We start from the raw sequence: 25961 nt of genomic DNA on the forward strand, positions 1-25961 counted from the left end.
CCACTTTTGCAAAATATAACTTTGAGCTAACTTGGGCTGAGAATAAGCGAGTAGAAACACAGAGACCGTAAAAAGGGACGTAAAATACCAATTAGTGTTGTCTTTGGGGGATTCTCTCCTGTTACTCGAGTAGTACGAGTCGAAATCAAACAATCACTGAAAATTCACTATTTGGCAGGGGCGTAGCCAACTTTCTTGGTCAGAAGGGGCAAAATAATTTGCAAAATAATTTTTTTGGGGCACAGACGGAAAAAAATGCAGTTGCATCATACAATACGGTACATAGGCCTATACCGGTTTTGTTTTTTAGAGAGACTGTACTCTTTGAGATTCCAAATAATAAGGCTTTAAATATTGTGACGATAGTGCGAGCGTAGCGCGCAAAAAAATTACATTATATATTTTGGCCAATGATCGTGGTGAATTTTGGTGGAAAAGGGTTCCTTGCCCTTTTCTTTTCCAGTTTGCACTCCAGATTTTCTCTTTCATTTTTTGTCAGAGGGGCACTTTTTTTCTTTCATTTTTGTCAGCCGGGCCGCGGGCACTCTGCCACCCCGCTAGCTACGATACTGTAGGCGATTTGGGGGTAACCAGGCAAATGGTCAGATTTCCCAATTCATGAAATTTACTTTTCCCCGCGGGTATCTCTCCGAGTAGGCTACGGTATGCTTCCTCGACTTTTTACGCCAAACATTACAACTTCTGTCTATAGGCCTAGGCCTAATATTCCGCCGTATTAGTGACCTTTATGCAAAATTCCATTATTTATTTAAAAATAGGCCTATATATATTTTTAGTTAATCTTTTAGAGACCGGATATTGTGATCATTGGTCTCGGGTTATTGAATGATGAAGGTTGAATAAAACGTCGGCTATTCAGCACCCGGGGGGGGGGGGGGGTTCTTCGAAAAAAATTTTACGGGGATGTGCCACGCAGACTTTCGGATGCTGACTTTCTCTATACCTACTTTTTGTTGTTTTTGCCACCCATCAGTATACCAATTTTCCACAAAAAGCACCCAAATTTGCCATAATTGGGTGCTTTTAGGGGCACTTTTGCCCAAATGCGCCCAATTGGGCGCATTGGTCTCCACTGAAAACCCACCCATCGATATACCAAAATTGCTGAAAAGATACCCCAAAACCGTGGCACATCCCCGTATACCTACTACGGTGTCTGATCTCCGCCAAACTCCCCCTTTTATAATTCATATCCCCAAATTTTTAGTTTTCCCCCTTTTTGCGAAATGCTTTCCCCCTTTTCAAATATTTCCCCCTTTTTAACTTTCCCCGTTTTCAAATAGTTCCCCCTTTTCGACTTTCCCCCTTTTCAAATAGTTTCCCCCTTTTCGACTTGCCCCCTTTTCCCCCTTTTCGACTTTCCCCCTTTTCAAATAGTTTACCCTTTTTAACTTTCCCCGTTTTCAAACTATAGTTTCCCCTTTTCGACTTTCCCCCTTTTCTTATCTTTCCCCCCTTTTCGACTTTCCCCCTTTTCAAATAGTTTCCCCCTTTTCGACTTGCCCCCTTTTCAAATAGTTTCTCCCTTTTCGACTTTCCCCCTTTTCAAATAGTTTCCCCCTTTTCGACTTTCCCCCTTTTCATATAGTTTCCCTTTTCGAATCCCCCTTTTCAAATAATGCCCCTTTTATTTTCACCCATTTTGTAAAATTAATAGTTCCCCTTTTACAAATAATCCCTTTAACTTTCCTCCCGCTTTTCACAAATAGGTTCCCATTTTAAATAGTTTCTCCTTTTTAAATAATACTCCCTTTTGGGTGGGTGCGGCGTGCCGCACCCACCCTGTATTCTCTGACTATTGACCTACTTTTTCACATGCCGCAGTGTTGAGAAAATATTCGTGCCGGTTATATCCCAAACACCCACAGTGGTGATAGTTTACGGCGAGTTTTGTAATTATTACTTGATTTTGATATGTAAGTAATACGATAAAGTCGTCATAGGCAGTAATGTGTTTGTATTAAAAGAAATAACAAAAATAATTATTTATGTAATAGAAATACTATTTGGAAATTGCAGCAAGATTTGCAGATGTTTTTATTTGAACAGTACCAGTTCACCAGTTTTGCTAGTTTTCCTAATCTTTGGGCTAAATTAATAGCATCGTGAAGGTCATATATATCATTTTATACTGACAGCTTTGGCATGTAGGCCTACTTAAATACAGCTTGTATGTGCATTGTGTTCAGTGTGTACATAGGCTATTTACTTTTCAAATCTTTGATGCTTGTATAAGGTATTATAGACAAATTATTAGAATGCATGTGCACCAGTAGAAATGGCCCAGGTTGAATAAAATAAATAAACATATGAATGAATATTTTATTCCCTGGATTATTTTTGTTGGGACAAAATAATGATATAGTTTGACGCTTTGAAATACAGTTATGTTAATCATGATAAAGTTACAAAGTTAAAAATAATATCGAAATATTGTAAAATCAAACATTTCCCCTCATAAGTTGCAATACAACATATTGAGGAAATTGATATGACAGATTTTTAAACTTTGATATGGAAAGATACCCCAGCCCTGTTGTCTCACCAGAGAAGATGAGCAGAAGTCTTTCTATCTGATGATTAAAAAAAACTCAAGGTATGATTACGAAAATGTTTTAAATAACTATTATCTACAAAAGTTTTATAACCATGTTTTATATAAAATGTTAACATAAAACGTCTTGTGTTATGATGTGAAGGGTTAATATAAAAACAGGGAAAATCTGTTCCAACTGACCAGCAGAGAACAAAGGATAAGCAATAGATCAGATTAAAATCAGGGAAAATATGACACAACCTCCAATGGGGGAATAACAAACGTATAAACGTATAAGGTTAAAAACTCTTGTAACTTTGTTTATACGTTTTGTGTAATTCCCCTATTGGAAATCGATGTTGTGTCATATTTTCTGTTTTTAATTGTGAACTTGACTTACTCATTCTTTCATTTCTCTTGACAATTTTTCATTTGCCCACCCTATTCCTTTTAAAGGAATTTTTATTGTTTTTAATACTCCCTTTTTGTTTGGGTACTCCCCGTTTTCCGTGCGTAGGCTTTACCAGTAAGCCTGGACCCTGGAGAGTACCGTGCACTCACTAGAGCTCATTTCGCTACATCCATTATTGGAAAGGCGTTCTACATGAATTTGGATACCAACGTAGGTAGATTTATAGCCTGTTGTGCAAGCGCCGCTAAATTCAATGGGTCCGTCAACTTTTATGCACGTTTATGGAGGGGCTGTACAAAGAGCAAATCCGATATGATTGATAAACCAAATGATGTTCAGAATGTTAAACGGGTGAAATGGCATGCATAAATATTTATGCTGGTCAAATTCATAGCAATGATGTTTGAAAGTCTGTGAAGAACTTGTCTATAAACAGGGATATGTCAGAGACAACAAACAACTGGCTGCCATTGTTACAGAAGCCTAGATAATAAGAATTGTTTGTGCTATATAATTATTCAAAAGTTTTTTTCTAAAGTTAGCACCAAAGTTTAAAACAAGCGGTCTTAACAGTGAAATGACAATAAAAGCATACATTTATAAAACGGGCCTGGACAAAATGGGCATTGCATATTTATGACAAGTGTGGCTGTGTGATTTTATGCAACTTTATTTTTAAGCCAGTTCCGAGTAATTTTCTCTATTCTTTGTTTGTCAACAATCCCGTTAACAATAAAAATGTGCTTTCTAATCAAAGGCTCTATGGCGTATATTCAATTGACCAGACAAATGAACCAGGGACTTCGGTCAGTGGTGCACGCCTCAAAAATCCAAAAAGAATTAGTAGGCCCTATATGTTAGATGAAGAATTAAGTAGCAATTAAGGGGGTACCGTAAAATGTGGTAACTTCGGTCAGCGGGGTAACTTTGGTCGGTCATATCTTTAAATGGTCATATTTTCGTACAGCAATATTGTTTTTAGTCATATTTGGTGTCAATTTGTTAAGAAATATGTTTGGAAGAAATAATAGTCGCTCATGTGTAATTTCCTTGAAATTTATGAAAAAAGCGGGATTTTTGACCAAAAATCAGCATTTTTTTACATTTTTTTCAGAAAAAATTAAAATCGATATTTGTGAGCAAGGATGTGTGTTTGATTAATTTTGCAAGGTGTCAAATGTCGCAAAAAACAACAACTTGCCCATATTCAGCGAAGATCAATTTTTTTGATTTTTTTCCTTCATGGAATGTAATACTGTGACCAAAGTTGCCCCAAAGGCGGGGTAACTTTGGTCAGGTCAATTTTAACCCCTAGGGCACCCTTACAAAATTATTAAAAATCTTTTTCAACTTCAAGGTGTAGAAGGGAACCCTAATGTCACAAAAAAGAGTTAATTAGAAATATAATTGGTTTTGTTTGGAAGCAGTGGTTTAAAAACTCTGAAAAGTGCCCATTTTACGGTACTACACCCTGCCCAATTTTGTGCCTATTTTTGCATTTTCTCAAAAATTATGGCGCATTAGGGACAAGTAAGATATGTATATTATAGGGGCAAGGACTACAACTACTGCACTGGAAATTTTATTTCAGCACAGCCAACAGTTGTGGAGTTACAGTCAAAAATGAGGGAAAACCAATATTTGATCAATAAATCAATAACTACTTGCTTTGTGTTGCTGTATTTTCAGTACAGTAGTTGTATAGCCCTTGCCCCTATAATATACATATCTTACTTTACACCAATGTGCTATAATTTTTGAGAAAATTGCAAAAATAGGCGCAAAATTTTAAAGTCGAGACAAGTCCAAAATAATAACGATTAATAAGCCAATCTAATTGATTCGAATTCCAATCTCCGGCTCCTGGCCTTTTCCTGGGTCTTTATTTAGTTGCATGATATAATTCAGATTATGATTTTTCTTAAATGTAGATCTATATCCTATAGAATTCATAAATTACATAATAAGTATCATTTTATTCATTTTATTTAGCTCAAGAATTTGTATCAGACAATCACGTGCTTTCAACGTGTAGGCCGGACCTATTTCAATATCGAAGTACATGGGACGTGAATGCACGGTACTATAGATGGTCCGTGCCTACGCATCGTGAAAAGGGGAATAAAAAAAAAGGGGTAAAAAAAAGGGAATAAAAAATAAGGGAGAAACTATTTTAATGGGGGAAAAATCTGTAAAATGGTATTATGTAAAAGGTGAAAAGAAAATTCGAAAAGGGGAAACTATATGAAAAGGGGGAAACTATATGAAAAGGGGAAATTCGAAAAGGGGATACTAGGCCTATATGAAAAGGGGTAATTCGAAAAGGGGAACTATATGAAAAGGGGGAAATTCGAAAAGGGGGAAACTATATGAAAAGGGGGAAATTCGAAAAGGGGGGAAACTATATGAAAAGGGGAAATTCGAAAAGGGGAAACTATATGAAAAGGGGAAATTCGAAAAGGGGAAACTATATGAAAAGGGGAAATTCGAAAATGGGGAAACTATATGAAAAGGGGAACTATTTGAAAAGGGGAAAGTCGAAAGGGGAAACTATATGAAAAGGGGAAATTCGAAAAGGGGAAACTATAGGAAAAGGGGAAACTATATGAAAAGGGGGAAATTCGAAAAGGGGGAAATTCGAATAGGGGAAACTAGGCTATATGAAAAGGGGGAAATTCGAAAATGGGGAAACTATATGAAAAGGGGGAAATTCGAAAAAGGGGAACTTTGAAAAGGGGGAAAGACGAAAAGGGGGAACTATTTGAAAAGGGGGAAAGTCGAAAAGGGGGAACTATTTGAAAAGGGGAAAGTTAAAAGGGAAATATTTGAAAAAGGGGAAAGCAGTTTCGCAAAAAGGGGAAAACTGAAAATTTGGGGAGATGAATTATAAAAGGGGGAGTTTGGCGGAGATCAGACACCGTAACCTTCAACCAGGGAGAACCCCCTCCGGGATTCAGCATTGATCATTGATCAAATTCTTACAAACAAAATGTATAGGCCTACGAGGAAACTTATTCAGGCGTTTTAACAGTCGGTTTTTAAAAAAAATTAATTTATAAACTCAAATAAGGTCAAGCTACCTAAAATAAGTTTCAATATTTACCAACAACGTGCTTGCCAAGTATTTTTTTAAATTATAGTCTCGGCGTGATTATAATAGTTAGTAGGCCTATTGGGGTTTATTGAGTGTCCAGCTATTTCTGGCGGAAAATTGACGACTTTACCCCCTCTAGCGGTCACACCGAGTTATTTCACAAGCAAACATGGCTTCTCAACTGGAAGGATTCGTGAACTCTGTTGTCACACTTTCAACAGAAGGTAGGCGATAATTACGTGCTTAATATATTTTACATAGCAATTAATCAAAACCTTATATGTTTGAAAATAAGTAAGTGTATATTTGATAGCAAAGTCGTGTTTGCATTCGTTGTAAGCAGCGATATAATACCGGAGTGTTCGGACTCGGAGACTCCGTCTCCGTCAGTCGGGGCTGTTCCATCTATTGCACTTTCCCACTCACTGCACTTCTCACATCTTGTCAAAGGGGACACCCTCTCGAAATCTATTGGTTTGTACTGGGCCTTTAAGTTCAAGTTAATTTTCTCAGCACAGAAAATGCAAATTTGCCTTATCTAAAGTAATTAAAGAAAGATGTTGAAATTCCATTCATCGATGTTAAATAATACATACATGTATGCCCAGCGAGGTCACGTCACACTTGGTGTGACGTGCCCTGAACTCCAAATAACTTTCGCAAGCGACAGACAAATTGCAGGAAAGCGTGCCAATTTAAGCTTCTTGTAATATCTATTGCACATATAACATACGAAGTCACAAACTTACAAACTTCAATATGCACTTCAAATACAGTCAGACCAGCTGTTAATTATTACCGATCCTGGAGAATAACTTGCCATCTTCAATTTCATGGAATCCCGTTGCTCAGAATTGCAAATGTCATTTTTATCTGTCAAATGCGCTGTGGATGTGCTCAGAGGTTTTATGATATGCTCCATAAATCACAGGTGTGAAACTGACTTTATACCACTCGCTCGCTTTCGCAGGAAAAAACCTCCGGCTACCTCGTGGCATGACGTCATCATGGACATGTACAAAATTTCCGATGGGCGCCTTATTTATTTATAACCCGTTTTGTGATTGGTTGCAAACACCATTCATTGCAATCGTAAGCCAATCAATGAACGCGACGGCCTTTTACGGTATGAATTAATGTGACCCGCCAGTAAAGTACGTCTAACCTGATTGGTTTACAAAACTACTTTGATAATTGCTAAGCCAGTCAGCGTGCTCGATGCTTAACAACCTGGTCGTAGAGATTTTTCACAATGCCCAAAGTTACAAAGTTATTAACCTCATTCATAACTGTCACTTTAATCTCTTCACCTTACAAAATAACACAAAATTTTGCTCAAAAGTTTATAAAAATAGATGATTTTCACATCTTCCCTTTCCAAAAATCGACCAGGCTAAAACAGGACGACCAATAACAAAAGTGTGTATCAATTCACAATCTGTGCAAATATGGTAGCGCATAATCCAAATCTGACGCAGCCAGCGCAAGCATGCAGTTTGTTCGACGCTTTACAAAAACAAGCAAACACCGGTCAATTGTAAAGCGACATTGGAACAATTACAGTTTGCTTGGTCGATTATTTTGTAGGGTAGGTTATAACATTAAGGGGGTACTACACCCCTGTGGTAAATTTGTGACTATTTTTGCATTTTTCTCAAAAAATAACAACACTGGTAACAAAAGTTATGTATATTTATATTGGGGCAAGGAATCCAATTACTACACTGAAATGTAAAAACGTTACATGCACAAGCAAAAATCTACACACTTGTGCATGTGTGCACTTGGGTAAATCGAGCCCTGATTGTGTGCAAATTCGAAGCTAGATAGTCTAGTTCTTGAGTAATCGACAGAATGCAATGTATTTATAATATGAATGTCAATGTCTTGTGGGGTGAGTGTGTTTGTGTGTTTTTTAGTGTGTATCTAAGTGTAATTCCAATCAAATGAGGTTGAAAACACCTCAGTCTCACACATTGCTGCTAGTGCCAGCTGTACCGTACACTAAATAAAAAATTCCTTTAAAAAGGAATGGGTCGCCCAATTTGAGATTGGATGTGATGTGGTGAATTCCATGGTGTTTAGATTTGGTATTAAAAAAAAAGAATGATTTTTTTCTAGGGAAGAGGGGGAGATGATTAAATGCAAAAGATATGTGTTTGAGTGGAGGAGGTGTATGACAGGAGTGGACCGTTTTGGATTGAAATAAATTGTATGAATGGTACCGTACACAAAGTTTCTGTGTCAATTTGTGATCATGTGGGGTGGAGGAGTTGTGTATTTTATTACATGCAGTAGTGAGGATATTGCATTGGATCAGGGACTGCCTTTTGAGGAGAGCAAGAGCAATATTATTGCTCTCTTTAAATATGATATAGGAGAGTGATTTTTAGCTCTCCTTAGTTGACCATTCTTTCCTTATACATATTATTACATTCTATTGTAAATGCTCTAAACAGCTCTCCTTGAAGGTTCCAGAAGAGCTATTTTATGCTCTCCTGCAAATTCCAAAAGGCAATCCCTGATTGGATATTGAATATTGGTGAATTTCATTTAAAAGCAAGGGTAAGACTGTTGTGATTGATAGTATTAGCATATATACATGTAGGTAGCTATGGGTATACAATGTTGTCTAAAAAACGTTGGAAGTTTTTATGAACGTTTATGTTTATTTGTAACTGTAGTAAATATAAGTTATTATATACGGTACCTCATATAAAGATTCCTGTCATCTGATTGGTTGAAAGTGCAGTCATTGAATTAACTATGCCCGCAAAATGAACTATGGACCGGTCCATGGAAATGAACTATGGACCGGTCACGTGCGTCCACGATCAAACTGCGCGCTTTTTCCCAGCGTAAATGATATTACGCCGCCAAGCGTTAATGTTTTCACGCGCTATAATTACGCAGAAAGCGCAGATTGTAATCTGTGTGCCGCTTCGCATTGAAACTATTAATTTCTCTTCCCAAAATCGATGCTTTTAACCAAACAGATGACAAGAATCTTAAGATTTGGATATAAAACAAATATTGACTGCTTTTTATTGGGGCATGGTTAAAATTATAGGCCGTGGTGATCTCAAAACCATGACTATGCCCCTCGGCTACGCCTCGGGCATAGTCATGGTTTTGAGATCACCTTGGGCCTATAATTTTAACCATGCCCCTCATAGCAGTCAATATTTGTATACAATATTTTCGCTGCCATGAATCCTCATTGCACCCTAAGAAACTTGCTCATGCACCCAAAAGATTAAAAGGGACCCGCTCAACACCACAGAGGTTGTTTATTCCATTCCATGCAAGAACTGTAATGATACATGGACAAACAGTGGCATGATCGACGTGAATTATAGAAATAGACATAATTTTTCACCAGGTTCGCCGTCGCAATTAATAAAGGAGACAAGTAGATAAAGTGGTCCCGCCTGGGAATCGAACCCATAAGTGGTCACTTAAACTGTCTCTTCCCCGCAAATAGCCCATAGTAGCTACCCCGGTACATGTAGGACCATAAATGCAAGAAATAAATTGCCATCCTCCCTCTGAGGAAATATAACACTTTATCTACTTGTCTCCTTTATTATTTGCGCCAGTGAACCTGGTGAAAAACAAATCATGTTTATTTATATAATTCATGTTGATCATGCTACTGTTTTTTCATGTAATTCATCTCAAGCAACTAAAATCTCTTGCCAAGTTTCAGCACATAGAGCGTGTTTCTACAGGCGCACCGCTAAGTTACCGCTAAATGGATAACGCTATCTTACCGTTATCTTACCGTTTAACCTGCTGTTTCCACAGACAGGTTTTTGCCGCTATGTGTTCATACCGTTTAATCTGAATGACAAACATGTTTTAAAAGTGTATTTTGTCTTACCTTTTACGGTAGTATGGCCAAAATCTTGCATCGTAGGCCTAGAATTAATGCTAGAATGGATTGTTTAATGGTTGATTATTGCTAAATAATCATTTTGTTGTTGTTATATTTTGCAAAAAGTTTTACATTTTACACAGTTTTTCACTATTTTGTAGCATTTACAAATTTCCGTGAGCAAACCCCGAATTCCGTGAGTTTTTTCTGTTTTTCCGTATCACAGAGAAATTGTGGCTTTACATAATAGTTTGGACTTGTTAATGTTGCCCAGGCTGTTATTAACGTTTTTGTCATGTCGTCTGTCCAATTAACATGTTGATTAACAGCCATTTTGTTTGATTTTGCTCAATAATCGGCAAGTTACCGCTTAGGTCTGTTTCCACAGAAAATCTACTCGCTTTGTCAACGGCAAAAACCTACTCCAACGAGGTTTCCGTTGGCGATGAAAAGGCGTCGCAAAAAGGCGTTGGAGGCTGTTTCCACAGGAGTGATTAACGGTTCCATACCGTTTCCAAAACGGTATTTGGCTCTGTAGAAACACGCTCATAAAGTATTAGTCCATATGAAAAACTAATTCTCCTACATGTACATGTGTGCCAACTTGACTGAATTGAATTGAACTTGACTTGATTGAATAATTAGGTATTTTAAATGCTATATTATTATAGACCTATTTATATTCATATATATAACAAGTATTGTTTTTCAGGTGACTAACTTTAATTTGGAATTAAAAGTGCTCAAACCCATTACAGGTGAGCGTAAGAAACAAAATCAAAGTATAGACCTCTGGAAAAGGCAACCGTTACTACTAGTTTCACAGCATACCCTCACTTACGATCATTGGGTATACCGATCATCAGACGGATAATTTGTCATGGTTTCAACTTAACAGAAATGCATATACAAGTATATACATTCTGTGGTGTCAGAACCATGACAAAGCCACTTCCCAGCACAGTCTTTACTCCAAAAGTAGTCGAAAGTGCTCAACCACTATAAATAGTGGGGGCGTAATATAACAAGTATTGTTTTTCAGGTGACTAACTTTGGAATTAAAAGTGCTCAAACCCATTACAGGTGAGCGTAAGAAACAAATTCAAAGTATAGACCTCTGGAAAAGGCAACCGTTACTACTAGTTTCACAGCATACCCTCACTTACGATCATTGGGTATACCGATCATCAGACGGATAATTTGTCACACATGTACATGTAGGAGAATTAGTTTTTCATATGTATGATGTGAATAAAGGTGAAAATAATTTAAACTAAATTTTCTTATTATACATCTCATTGGGGATTTTGCTCATCCGTCCTTAAGATGGGTTGATGGTTTTACCACCCGTCTACTTTTGAAGTTGGCCGTCCAAAAGGCGGGTGGACGGCTCTGTGGCTAACACCTATATGAATAAATAAACATTGCCAGCTGATTGCTGCCATAGTTTCATTGATAAAAACATTTTTGTGGAAATTGCATGAGGAATCTAAATATTGTATTTAAAAAAAAGTTGTTGGAGCTAATATAGAACAATTATTGCCACTTTTGCAAAATGACTACTTGGAAAATTAAGTTGTTAACCCTAACCATACCTGTCTTTTTTTTGCTATCGGAGGGAAAGAAGAAATGAAAAAGGAGAGAAGGTGAAGAAAGAATTCACTTGGTACCCCCGGGATTCGAACCCGGGACCCCTTGCATGCCACGCACACGATCACCGACCTGTAGCTACCGATGTTAGGCTGCCCGGGCAGTAATTCTCTGGGTATATATATGACTTAGGCTGATTGTATCATCAAGTCACGTGGAATGCGTGCACGTAGAGTGGTTTTAATAGTGAGCTTTAGTGAGACTTAGTTGGGTAATCGGAGCTGGTTTTCAAAAATTTGTTTCATGAACTAAGTTAGTGTATTATAGTGTAGAGAACATTAAATAGTGTAGAGAACATGTTCTGATGCTAAAATTGATAAAAAACCTCATTACAAACTTGTTTAAATTTGAAACTTTTATGATTAGGGTCCAATTTAAGGAAAATGCATACTGCACAGTCTGTGTACATGTTAATTGACTGTTGTAACAAAAACGCAACATATTTTCGGGTTAAATTTTTCGTCAGTGAAAAAAAAAAAACAGGTGCCATATCCTACAAAATAATCAAAAAAATTATTTTTGATGATATTTTACCATGTTCTGGAAATTGGACCACCTTATGACATGCGACCATGTAGCAAAAAATTGGTTTTAACAAGCTGGAAGATCCATCTACACAGGCAAAGGTGATTATAGTCAACTTGCTCGGACATGTAATATATACACTGCAAATGAAACAGTTATAAGCAGCGCTTTGCAAGGATATTTACATTTGCGTCTGGTGTATTGTACCATATATACATAGTTAGGTTTCATTAGATTCTATCTCTGGCTTCGTGATGCCCCCAGGCTAACCATTGGTGTATAGACACCACACAAATTTTGCTTAATATCAAGGGCCAAGCGGGATTCACTAATTAATATGATACGTATACAGACATAGAAAAATGTGTGTATTAGGAAGGCTGGTATTAACCCATTCAGGGCGGTGGGGTAGTTTTCAGAGTAGTGGTAAAATCTTGCAGTGTGTTTCTAGATTGACTGTGAATTTATATGTGATTTAAACATCAACAGAATAATGTAACATCCATCAAAATAATATAAAAAGGGACAGTTAGGCATGTTATATCGGCAACGTCCTGCAAATTCTGAATAGCTGACTTTCATGTTTGGCAAGAGCTTATTTCTGAACTAGCATGTTAGAAATTTTGATAAACAGATCCATGCATTAATTTGGTATGATAACCTATTCAGCAAATTCTAACACACAAGAAAAAAGCTCTTGACTTCAAGTAAAAAAGGACACTTTAGACCTATGTATTTCAAATCTGTGCAGAAAGAAGGATCTAGTCTTTATTGAAAGAGTATAGAAAACAAATGCTCCCTACAATCAGACGTAGAACCATTGCGTATTTGTAGGCCTACGTTGTAATATGACTGTTGAATTATTTTGGAAAACAGGTTGAAGAACAAAGTATAATAATTAATATATCTTGATTTTGGGTCTTTTTTACCAGCCACCATAAATTTCAATCTACTAGAATGCTATAAAATATATAGGCCTTGATGATAAATGTACACAAAAATACTAAATTTATACAATACTGCTTTCTTCTGTACAGTAGATAGCAAACCAATTAAAGTTAAAAGTACCGTAACTGCTATTTTTAGTAGCTAGCAAACCTTGTATTATTATGTTGTAAATAAGCATTGGTGCACTGGTATCTTCAGTAGACAGGGAGTTTGTTTTATGTATAATAATTTGAACACCACACTGCTAGATCTTCAGTATAGAAAACCTTGTAATATAGAGAAAAGCAGCATACTGTAGATAACTGTTTGTTAAAGAACAGTAGCATACTGCATCTTCCTTGATTACCAAGAAAATCAGCATACTGCTTTCTTAGATAGCAAACCTTGTGTTTAAATGAAAAGCATTATACTGAGCACTATCTTCAGTGAATAGTAAACTTGGTAGAGAAATGCAGCATACTGCTATCTTCAGGAGATAGCAAACCTTGTAATATATAGAGTCATACTGCTTTCTTAGATAACAAACCTTGTGTTTAAAATGAAAATCAGCATACTGCTATACTGCATACTGCTATTTTCATTTAATAGCAAACATTGCAATATACTGCTATCTTCAATTCAATAGATAGCAAACGTTGTAAAAAGCAGCATATTGCTATCTTCAGTAGATAGCAAACATTGTAATATAGAGAAATGCAGCATACTGCTATCTTCAGGAGATAGCAAACATTGTAATATAGAGAAATACAGCATACTGCTATCTTCAGTAGATAGCAAACATTGTAATATAGAGAAATACAGCATACTGCTATCTTCAGGAGATAGCAAACATTGTAATATAGAGAAATACAGCATACTGCTATCTTCAGGAGATAGCAAACATTGTAATATAGAGAAATGCAGCATACTGCTATCCAGGGCATAATTTAGTGTCAGAATTTTGCATAGCAAAATTGTGACAATGTTTTATTTGTTATAGCAATAATCATGCATAGCAATGCCGTTAGTTTGTGTGATTGCATAGCAATTTGACTAGATTGTGTAGCAAAATGTGATGTGATACCAGTTATATTATGCCCTGCTGCTATCCTCAGCAGATAACATAAACAAACCTTGTAATATAGAGAAATGCAGCATACTGCTATCTTCAATAGATAGTAAGCCATGTGTTAAAGGAAATCTGTACCATAAACTAATCAATGGCTATATAGTTGCAGTAATAATAAAAACGACAAACAGTAAAAGTCCAAGCTTATTTACGTACAAATAAAGGAGAAATTCTTAATTCCTTACGACGATCAACGGTCATTTTGCAATCCATGGCGGCGGCCATATTGATACCGATGTATTTTATTACGCTGTAACGGTACCCCGATTTTGAAACCAGCGAAATCCGTGCCACCAGCACTCGCGCTCGAGAACTTTGGTGACACGAAGTGAATACTACCAAAGTTTAGATTCAACATTCGTTCAAAAGAAAACGCGACAATTTTTACCCATAAAACTTCAGAAGAACATAAAAAAATGTATTTTAAGTAATATTTATGATCAACAATGTCTTTTGAGAACAAAAAGTAAAAACAGCACTAAAACCAAAATTAAGCTGTGGGGTCGCGAATGCCATAGCAACACTACGCTTTCGGGTCTGTGTGAGAGGTTACACTGTACCGCTTGTGGCAGAAAGGAGCTATCATGGCGGCTTCCATGAATCGCAGAAACGAAGGATTATAAGTGCTTTTTCTTTGTTAGGAATATTCCGAAATTCATATAGACCATCTGGTATGTTTAATTTAGGGGTATATAACTATATTAGCCATTGATTAGTTTATGGTACAGATTTCCTTTAAAGAAAAGCAGTGCACTGTTGTCCTCAGTAGATAGCAAACCATGGGTTAAAGAAAAACAGCATACTGCTATCTTCATTAGATAGCAAATTGTGTGTTTAAAAAGAAAATCAGCTTACTGCTATCTTCAGTAGATATCAAACATTGTAATAGAGAAAATCTGTATACTGCTATCTTCAGTAGATAGCAAACCTTGTAATATAGAGAAAAGCACCGCACTGTTATCTTCAGTAGATAGCAAACTTTGTAATATATAGGGAAACGCATCGCACTGTTATCTTCAGTAGATGGCAAACTTTGTAATATAGGGAAACGCAGCATACTGCTATCTTCAGTAGATAACAAATCTTGTACATGTAAATATAGAGAAAAGAAGCATACTGCTATCAGATAGCATACCGTGTGTTTTAAAAGAAAAGTTACATACTGCTAGAAAAGCAGCACACTGTTATCTTCAGCAGATAGCAAACCATGCATTTTAAAAGAAAAACAGCATACTGCTATGTTCAACTGTAGGTAACAAACCTTGTAGAGCATAGTAATACATCGCCTAGATGGTGACTGTCCTCACACCCAATGTGATGTACCAAGGTCAGAAATGTGCTGCATTTTATGTTTTGCTTTGCTTAGGCTTGTTCTCATTTTAAATAATATGGAGAATGCTCATTGGCTTTTAAGAAGGAAAAGTTCATTTTCTGAAGATCTACACAAAATCAGTCTAATCAGTCACCTGAAACATAGCACACAGACACATCAAATAACTATATACTACTACATAATAATTCAAACTGTATACCGTAGGCTTATACTTGAAAAGGGAAACATTAACTTTAAAAAATACACCTTTAAATGTGGTACATGTTAATATTAGCATGAAGTGCAAGCCAAAACTATGTGATAAGATTCACGATCTAGACATTGCGATTAAAAGCCATGTAGCATTAGGCATGATTTGATGTGATTTTATCGTCTGGTACACCATTAGGAGTCTAGCTGGCTACCATGAGAGAGACACGCATAGATGAAATACCCACATGGCATATTGTGTTCCAGATTGAAGCGGGTTGATTCATTTCAGTAATTTCCACATACAATTTTTAAAATGTAAATAGTGGTGTATGGTATGGATAATGTTATGTTGTGCTTTGGGTCTAAAACAGCTTGCAGTTGTTGGTCACACAAGTTGTTGATGCTCCCCTCCAGCCTCCCGCACCCACACAGACACATTAATAGCAAGTCAGTGCCATAGCCAGGAATTTTTTTTTTGGGGGGGAGGCAAAATTTTATGAAAATTGTCAAAAATTTAAACAAGGTCTAAATACATGTATCTAATATATTGAATGCAGGGTTCGAATTCGTTAAAAAATTTTGTGTAGCAGTTTTTGGCTAATTCATCATAATCAGGATACTTCCATACTAAAGCACTATAAAAAGTGCTATACAAATGCAAAATTGGGTAGCAGTCACTTCAAAATGTGGAGCAAACTGCTATGCGATACAGCCGAATTCGAACCCTGATTGAATGCCTCATATTTTAAGCCAAATGCTATAGAATAAAATAAAAATGCCTTGGATTTGATACTGATCCTTCTACATGTGCCATGCTGTCAAAACAGGAGTGTGACATTTATGTGTTTCCAAGTATTTCTCCCAGGACAAGGTGCAATCCCGGAAAAAATGTGTTCGAACACCCACTGTAATTCCCATGCTCTACTTAGTATAGTGCGCACGCTATATGAGTCACTGGAAACTAAGAATTATAATATAGTTCTCTCAATGTTCATCTTAAGCATATCCCCTCCCCTTGCCCCGCCAATCAATGTTGGGAGAAGATATAGTGTAGATGAGCATATTGGGCATGCCAACATTGTACGGGGGTAGAAGGGGGACCATTTCCAATAAGGCTTTTAAAGTGTTCAAACAATAATTTCTAACATTGTGGTTAATAATAAACCGAGGTTACTACAACATGTTTAACATTTTGCTGTGCTCTCTTTTACTATGGGCAAGTATATATTGTCACAGTTGATAATGATAACAAATTAACTTTATTGCAACTTGGGATCAACCTGTAAAAAAAGGCTGAAAATAGAAAAAAAAAAAAGAATTATCTCACTGTGCATGATCCATATCTTGGAATGCCTATCTGGGACCGCCTATCCCTATTTACAAAAAAAAAAAAAAAGATGGGGTGGCAAAGTTACCTGGTGGTCGAGGCAACTTTCAAAATGCATGTTAGAGCAAGTTCTGCCTCATATTTAGGGGCAGCTTGTCACATTAAAGCTGTCGGGCATTACTATTGTTTAGGACCAGCTCTCGACCATGCGGGCCATTTGATTGCATGACTGTATGAGCCTTGGTTTGATCCACAGCAATCTGGAATAAAAAATAATCATGTGGATTGTACCAGAGATGACTTGGAGAAATGACATGTGCTCACATGTAAGTAGCATGGTAGGGTAGGGTTACGGGCACTTTAAAAACAAGTACAGTAGATGCTTGGTTCTTGATTGGGTTTCTGATGAAAGAAATGCCGTATCATCAACTAGATAATTTGGAGTTCTTTGGTTGCTATGTGTGTGTTTTTTTGTTTACCATTTTGATGATAGGTTCCCTTTTAGGAAGGCGAATTGTGCATATTTAACTAAAGGCATGATTCCTTTTTTGTGTACTGTAATTTTGTGAAGCTTGTGCCACCTGTCAAAATAATATGTGCTGAACCAAGTACTAATCCTTTGAGCAGACACACAGGGGAACACAAACTTGCAGCTGATATTGGAATACATGCAATGGGTTCTTGCTATGGAAATATGCATGTGAAAAAATCTCAGGCTGTATACCGGTTTTAGGCTGATGATTTCAGATTGTAATGTGGCATGGTAAAATATCAAAACGAAGCAAAGAAACAAAAACAGCAGGCTATTTATTTAAAAAGTCAGGAGAAACAATAGAAGTAATGATGCTTTTTTTACTTGAAAGTTACATGTAAGTAAAAAAATAAACCCAACCTTTGCTATATGGTATACCTCATACCAGAGGCACCTTCGAAAATCCCCAAATGTCAGTGACTTCAATGATTAATGTGTTTAGCTGATATTATATAGGTCGATATAGCTGCATGCTGAGTTGGGCTATTCCAGGTGAAATCCATACACCCCCTGGACCCCTATTGCCTTAATCTTCCACACAGGGAGTGTGAATTTCTAATGGGTTACCTGAATGGGTGGCTCCATTTAAAATCTACACCCCTTGTGTGGAAGATTAACATCATGTCTTCCATAGGGGGTGTATGAGTTTCAAATAGAATAGCACTCTTACCACCTTCTCGTTCATTAAATTTGTAAGATTCTAGTAGAAACTGTCTATGATGGCAGACAATAGCGTGAGCAGCTTGTAAATGGTACACATTATAGAATGTGCTGTGTAGTTGATATTGTCAATTTAGTATAGCGTAGTATGGCTATATATTTAATCAATTGACTTGGGCTAGATGGGAGCAGGTGTCTGGTGTTGGCTTGGTAGGAACATCTAAATTGGATTCCACAGGGTGTCTCAAAATCTTGAGGGTAAACTAAAATTCTGTAAATTGTATACTGAATGCTGCAGAGTATTTGGAAATAGAGTAAAATGTGGTGTGAAGAAAATGGTTCATAAATGTACATTAGAGCCCCGTACCCCAACCCCCCCAATTTGATATAGCATTATGTAGCAGTATGATATCAGGATTATACAAGGCTGGATCCATGGGGAGCAGGTGTTAATCTAAATTGCATTGTACACTGTACAGGGTGTCTGGAAAGAGGGGAAAATGTGTGGAATGGGAAATGGTTCAAAGAATGTTATAGATCCCAATATGCAGAGTGCAGAGCAACTTCAGAATAGAGGCTACCACCCTAACCATATCTCCTAACCCTTACCCTGATTGTAATGCTAAAACCTAACCCTAATCCCAATCTCTGTGGGTCCGGGGGAGGGGTGCAGTCATTGAATTCTTGCAACAATCACATATGGTCTTGCGCCGTGAGTTGGGACCCCTTTCGGTAACACATGGAAATTTTGAAAATTACAATGGCTTTCATCTTGCAGCTAAGTAACATCTTATTTGATGAGGCTTGTTTTCCTGAGCATTTTGACACCTTTTTAATGAAAATCGGCCAAGAAATGAGCTGGTGCTGGCCAAAATACCATTTTTAGTTAGGGGGGGGGGTCTCAAAATTTAGTTTTTTCAATAAAATGATGTTAATTTCTTATTTTAAAGCTTTTTATTTCATTTTGGTGTCTATTTGTATGTATTTGGGGTCTGTTAATCCAGAAATTGTGTTTTCATGACACATGGACCATCCCATTTCTTTAAAATTAACTTTTAAAAGTGTGAAAATGGCTCCCTAGCCACCGGCTCCCTAGCCACCACCGCAATCACCAATTCATTAATTAATTAATCCTAATTAAAACTGAAACAATATGAACCAATTTTATTTATTGCTATGAAAAGAGTATAGATTACTCTTTAAAATGACACCAAATTTATTATTGTAAGACAAGTATTATGGAAATTATGACATCATAAACATCACTTAAGGTGGAAAAGTGTTACTCCACCGCCATATTAGGTATCCCAACTCATGGCGCACGACCATATATGATACAGTGCTTTGAAAAAGAAAATGTTTGCAAATAGTGTTTTTAGAGACCAATTGAGAATCTCTCACAGTCTCACTTTTTTTCTGCTGACAGTTTTACTAAATTAAAGCTCTAAGACTTGTGGCTTTTAGTTTGCAATTACCGGTACTTTTATAAGCTTAAAAAGCGTATTGTAAAAGTGGTTTTGATGATTGTTGGGTGCTATGGTTATAATAAAATCAGCTTATCTGGGGAATAAATTGTATGAAAGATAAAACAGTAGAGAACATGATGTTTTCTTTATTTTGTGTACAGGTAACTTTGCTCAACTATGTGAGGAAATCAACAAGAATCTTGAGTTGCTGAGAAAGAATGCAGCTGGTCTTGATGTCGTCTTGGAAACACTAGATCCTCAACTTCATTCTTTAGGGGTACTGGCAATTCTGTAAGTGATTGTAAATAAAGATAATTACAATTTAAATGTGCATTAGATGAAATGTCTCTTATTGTTCACATAGTTTTTTTCACCAGGTTTATATTAGTTGCAGAATGCCCAGGGGGTCACTTGTATACTGTCAGACATATTAAATCCTCAAGCGGGTTCTCACATTTCCTACATACAACACTGACCTACTTCATGTGAAAATACCACCTTCTGTGAAATCAAGGAGGGCTCCCACCAGACCCCCTCAGATTTGCTTTATATTTCACTCATATGTTTTACCTGTAGAAATTTTTAAAACCTGCAAGTTTGAGGTCTGTAAAGATTTTTCTGTGGCAGCCATTTAAAATTGTAGTAGGGGGTCTAAATTTGCCCTTTAAATAAAATTTCATCTTTGGGAGCCTGTAAGAGAGAGCGAGAGAGAGGTCTGAAACCTTGTATACACACTAATTGCACACTCAATTTGTCAAAAGTAAAAAAAAATGTCTGTACATTTTTGTGTGTTGTATCACAGGGTCATTAAATCTGAGGGGTGGGAGCCCTCCTTGATATGGTATGGTCTGACCATTTTAACCTTTTCTCTGACCACTTTTGGGGTGAAAACAAGTTTAATACAGGGTTCGGTTTTTGCCGGCAAAAACCTGTTTTTGCCGTTGCCAGTAGCAAAAACTGGCAAAAACCTGTTTTTGCCAGTTTTTGCCTGGTTTAAACCAGCAAAATGGCAAAAACTCACATATAGGTACTCAAATATTGAAAAGTAACACAGAAAGCTCATAAACAATAGCACACAACTTTTAATGAATAATTCAACATATGTTTTGTCTCATCAAGTCCTTAAAATGAAAAAGTTTGGTAATATGCCACATTTCGGTTAAATACACTTGAGCAATGAAAACACATGCCTTTAATTTCTTAATATGGATACTGATCATTACCAAATCTGGCCTTGTTACACTCAGGAAATTATTTTTGTAACTTAATAATTTGTTTTGAGATGAAAAAACTGAACTATAAATCACTTCTTTAGCTGTGGCAAAAACCTACGAACCCTGGTTTAATACAGCACTATTATTGAATTTCCTACAATAAACAGTGAACGCAGGTCAATTGTAGAATTATCGTTTAGCAAAGGCGTCTGTTATTGGTACCCCAAATGTGATCCATGATGTAGGAATTGCTACTCTTTACAGCTAATTCCTGCTCGAGGATGTAAACACATTGAGTTTGAGTGCCCCCAGGCAGAATGTCAACCTATAGATAATTCATATAATTCTTTTTGTGACACTGACAGTTCCATTTCCTGTGAATTGTAACACAGTACGAGCATGTAGTCAAATATTTCTAGCTTTTTCTGGAAAATATGCAAATTGTTCTGAAATTGTAGATGATGCAAATGATGATAGCAATATGCATTCATTAGATGGCAAACATACTCATCTCCCAGGACATGACCCTCATATATATCTGTATATAGATTGACCTTTGAATGGGTTGGGTACACAAACTCATCTTCTGAGGTTAAATTCTGAGCTGCTAGTGTTGAATGGAAGATTAACTTTGGCAACATTTCTACCAGTACTAGTTTAATAAAATGAATATTAAATCTGTTCATCTGGACTTACTATTTTTGATAGCGACAGTATCGCGTCTCATCCAAGATGCATCATCAGGCTGACTGACCAGGTTGTTGACTATTGACCTGTGACGTACTTGATGGTATGACGTCACAGGGGAGTCGCCGGGGTAGTTTCCGGATTGCTGCGTCGTGAGGTCCTTGACAGGTTGTGGCGAAGTCCCCCTCCTCTGTTGAGCGAAGGTTCCTCCCGCCAGACAGGTATTGCCTCCTTAACTCCTCTTTCAAACCACTTATGTTCTCTGTCGAGCACTAGCACATCCTTGTCCTCAAAAGAATGATTGGCAAATTTGAGGTGCGTATAAACTGCCGAATCGTTCAAACCTGTAGAACTGGGTCTACGGTGCTGATACATACGCTTGTGCAAGGGTTGTTTAGTCTCCCATATAGGAGTCCTCACAGTCAGAGTCTTTACACTGGATGGCATAAACAATATTACTTTGTTTATTGCGGGGGGTTTGTCCTTGGGATGCACTAGTTTCTGTCTCAAAGTATTGCCCGGTTTCAAGGAGACGGGGATGTTGTGTTTCCCGAGACTCAGTACACCGGTCGATCTTACCGTTTCCGATGTTGATTAAGATACTTCTTGCATCGATCCCGAGATGCGGAAAAAACCAATAGTCATTTTGTCCCACATAAATGAATAAATAACAAAACCCCCGATCCCCGAGTGGACTCACCCATTCGGTGACGTCACACACGATAATCACCCCTTATCCTCCTTGGTTTCTAGATGAGATAGACGTGTGGATTTTTCTTTACCAACGCTAAGTATCATTACGAACCAAAGGATGAGATATACAGTTTGTTTGTTACACTGAGGTAAAAACCAACCAGTATAGTCGCTAGGGAGATAGTTTTGACGACATTTTTCGGCAAGAAGAGTGACAAAAACGATCCAAAAACTTAGCTTGTATGTGTGTTTCCGTTCATATACGGGACACACGTTTTCAAAATGGCCGCCCTTAGGGCGCCATTTTATTTTGTTCTCACGTAAAACAACTATAACAGACTAGTAAGTTACAATAGATGTTTGTACAGTACTGTGTATACATGTATGGTGAGTGATTATCGCTATGTTTATGGTGTGCTCTATCGTTATATCTTTCAGTACGCGTCTGATGACGCCTTGAGTTACTGCTAAGAGTTCGGTGGGTTTCGAAGGACCAGCCTGACAAATCTTCCCCAAAAGGTTTTCAGTTTTTCATCCCTTTGTATATATATTTTTATATCATACCACTACATCAGCGTCAGCCACTGTGCGTGTGGGTCTGTTTATTGGGCTTGAGCTTGTGTTCGGGGGTAGTGCTGTACGCTCCCCGATTACTACAATGTCTAGGCCTTGTCAATCATGCCCTTCCCTTGTACCAGAGTGGGACCCGCATCCACTCTGCTACTCCCACAGGGATTGCTCTAAATCAAATAAGTGTGCTTCCTTTTGCATAGGCTTATCGGACATCCACTTGAGGATTTAGAAAGTAGCGCTGTTTAGGTCTTCGACACAGACAGAAGACGAAGACTAAGAAACAGAAGCCTACAGGTAAGATTGATATGGTAGGTACTAGCGAGGCAGGCAAGGGCCACGCTAAGGTAACCTCTGGGGCTCCGGTCCCGGGCAAGCAGGCGGACCCTCCGGGGACCGCTAGCGAGCCCGAAGGCCTAGCAGCCAGCGAAAGCACTGACTTTACGTCTAAGCTAGTAGCAGGCAGGAGGGCGGTACTTGCCCGAACAGGCGAGGACCAGTCTGCCAGTGAGATCTCTAGCGAGCTTCTTGCAGGTGGACACCCGTCTATTGCTGGCGAACGAGCGGTCTAGCACCCGCGAAGTAGCCGGCGACGGACAGTATGCCAAGGGTACCCGGGCTTGCCTGGGTTGAATCTAGCATACAGCGTGCAGCGGACTTGCCTCGGCCGGTCTGTAGCACGCAGCGTGCCAGTGGAACCCGGGCTTGCCTGGGTTGATCCACGGCACGCAGCACGCCTTCGTTCCCGCAAGGGTCGAATGAAAACGCGATGCATGGGTTTAGCAGAGACGATACCGGGCTAACGCTTCAGGTGTAGTCTTAGCAGAACCAACTGGGGTTGTCACACGGCAGCGTTCCATGGTGGGACCGCCGAGTGATTCCCTGGGCCTTGGAATGGCTGCCGGCTGTCCTCCGGGACTGGCTAGCGGCTATACCGGGGGTTGGGCTCGCAGTCTCTCACGGGACAGCGACCCAAGTGCAAACAGTGGCAGCTACCGAGGCGAGCTACGGCTTGACTTCAGTGGTAGCCACTATGCACGCGCCCATAGCTGCCGTGAGTGGTCCGCCACACACAGCGACCTTGGGCGAGGCTCAAGAGGTTAGGGTAGGTAGTTTGAACAGCCTGGCTGATCAACAACCCACTTATGTCCTCGAGAGCCAGCAGAGCGTGGGTGATCCATTACAGTCAATGGGTCAATTACCCTCTTATGATCGATCACTATCTATTCAGCGGAGCATGGCTCCATTGATTGATACTGCCTATTCAGGTAGCGAGGTGACTGATCGAGGGTATACACGCTCAGCTACCCGTGATACTAGGCAAGCTCCTTTTAGCCAAGGGACAGCCAGTATAGCGGGGTACCCATACACACGGCTTGATCCTCTAGCGGGGAACGCTGTGAGGCATGGGTACAGTGGTACGCAGCCCGGAGCCCTACCGGGCACCTACGCTACAACCACGCAGGTACCGCAGTACTGCGTCCTGGTTACCACAGTCTCTGTGGCAACAGGGGGAGGCGGTACTGGTACTACCGTTCCATGGGGTTTCCCTGGTGGCGGATCCTTTCAGGGTCAGCTACCAACAGGGTATGCCCGTGGTATCCGCCGCAGGGTGGTTTCTTCCACGGTCTTCCACCGTGGCAAGTGCCGCCTAGCGTTGGGCAAGCAGTACCACCAGTTGTTACCCAACCCGGGCGGCGAGTGGCTAACCCTGATACAGCGCAGGGTAGGCCGCACACTGCTATGGCTAGGGCGACAGCAGCGAGAGCGTGCGGATCCCGGGGTGCTATAGCTAGCATCTCGGGGTCTAGCGGGAGTACTCCCTCTTCTGCTGGTGTTCAGTTGGCTAGCCACACGGTGGCGACACCTCCCTGTCCACCTTCAGATGCCCGTCATCAGATCTCTTCCTCATCAGAGAGTGAGTCAGAGTCTGAAGGCGAGGGAAAGGAGTCGGAAGATGAAACCAGTAGCGACTCACAGTCTGTTGAGACTGTGCAGCTAGCTTCAGGTATCCTTCCCCGCTTCCCCGTGAGGAACTCGCTAGCAATGGTCTGCCTGCGGACACCGCTGAGGTGATGAGCCGTGTGGCCCAAGGTTTGGGCCTGGCTTTCTCTCAGGAGGAGTCCGTTCAGGAGGACCAGGGCATCTTTCAGTAGGATGCCCAGCTAGCGCGGCCCACACAAGGGTCGCCTGCACTTGCATTCCCGGCGGACCTCAAGGGTAGGTTTCAGTGGGGCTGTCAGGCTCGCTGGAGCTTGACGCCGCGTGCTTGCACGCTTCCACTGCGTGTTTCGCAGGAGGACTCTGAAACCTACCTCAGGGTCCCTGACATGGATCCAGACGCGTTGCCAAGCGCCTGCCGCTGGCGGCCAAGGCGCACGGGTCGTTCTCCCCCAGTGGGAGGAGGAGCTAAAGCTCATCGATGGCGAGCACGCCGCTTATCAGAGTCTCTAGTGTCGCTACCACGCTTGCCGAGCACCTCGGTAGGAAGGTAGCGAACGACCACGGGCAACGCCGAACTCTTCCGCGAGGTTAATCTGTTAGCGGTGCTAACAGCTAACCTCAACGAGAGTTCTATGGGCCTAGCCCATAGGATGTCATCTCGCCGCCCGGAGAATGCCTGTCTGTCCCTCCAGTCAACTTACGGCTCCGACTTTGCTGATGCAATGAAGAAGTCAGATTCGGTGGGACAGGGGCTACTCTTTGGACAGGCCTTTTAAGCTACGGTTGAGGACCGGGCAAAGAAGGCCACCAATGAGAGCACTCTGAAGAAGTCGGAGGCTGCCCTGACCAAGGGGCAGGGCAGTAAGGCGAAGAAGAAGCACAAGAAGAAGAAGTCTTCTAAGCGTCCTTCAGCGCCAGCTCCGGCTTCAGCAGGACGCCAGCACCACAGACTACACCCGAGCCCGAGGCTACTCCAGCACCTCCCAAAAGACTGGGAAGCGCAAGAGTAGTGCTGGACCAGATGGCAAGCCCCTAAGAAGAGCCGTTCTTCTAAGGGTGGCAAACCAGATCGGTCCTGAGGGCACGGCGGTCGACAGTCCATGCCGGCAGGTTTGGACTTCCCACAGGGATTCCCCTGTGGGCGGCCGCTGTGCATTACACGCCCAGAGATG

General features: G+C 39.6%; 1 protein-coding gene across 1 annotated transcript in view; it reads left to right on the plus strand.

Moving 5' to 3' along the window:
- The first annotated feature begins 6228 nt into the window (after nt 1–6228).
- The window catches only part of LOC140143622 (COP9 signalosome complex subunit 3-like), a 49596-nt gene continuing 29863 nt past the window's right edge, over nt 6229–25961 (plus strand). The window contains exons 1-2 of the mRNA XM_072165439.1: nt 6229–6287; nt 19843–19972. Coding sequence (XP_072021540.1) covers nt 6233–6287; nt 19843–19972 — 185 coding nt within the window. The 5' untranslated portion in view covers nt 6229–6232. The remainder of the gene's footprint in view (nt 6288–19842; nt 19973–25961) is intronic.

The sequence above is a fragment of the Amphiura filiformis genome, unplaced genomic scaffold (assembly GCF_039555335.1).
Source record: "Amphiura filiformis unplaced genomic scaffold, Afil_fr2py scaffold_24, whole genome shotgun sequence".
Taxonomy (NCBI): Eukaryota; Metazoa; Echinodermata; class Ophiuroidea; order Amphilepidida; family Amphiuridae; genus Amphiura; species Amphiura filiformis.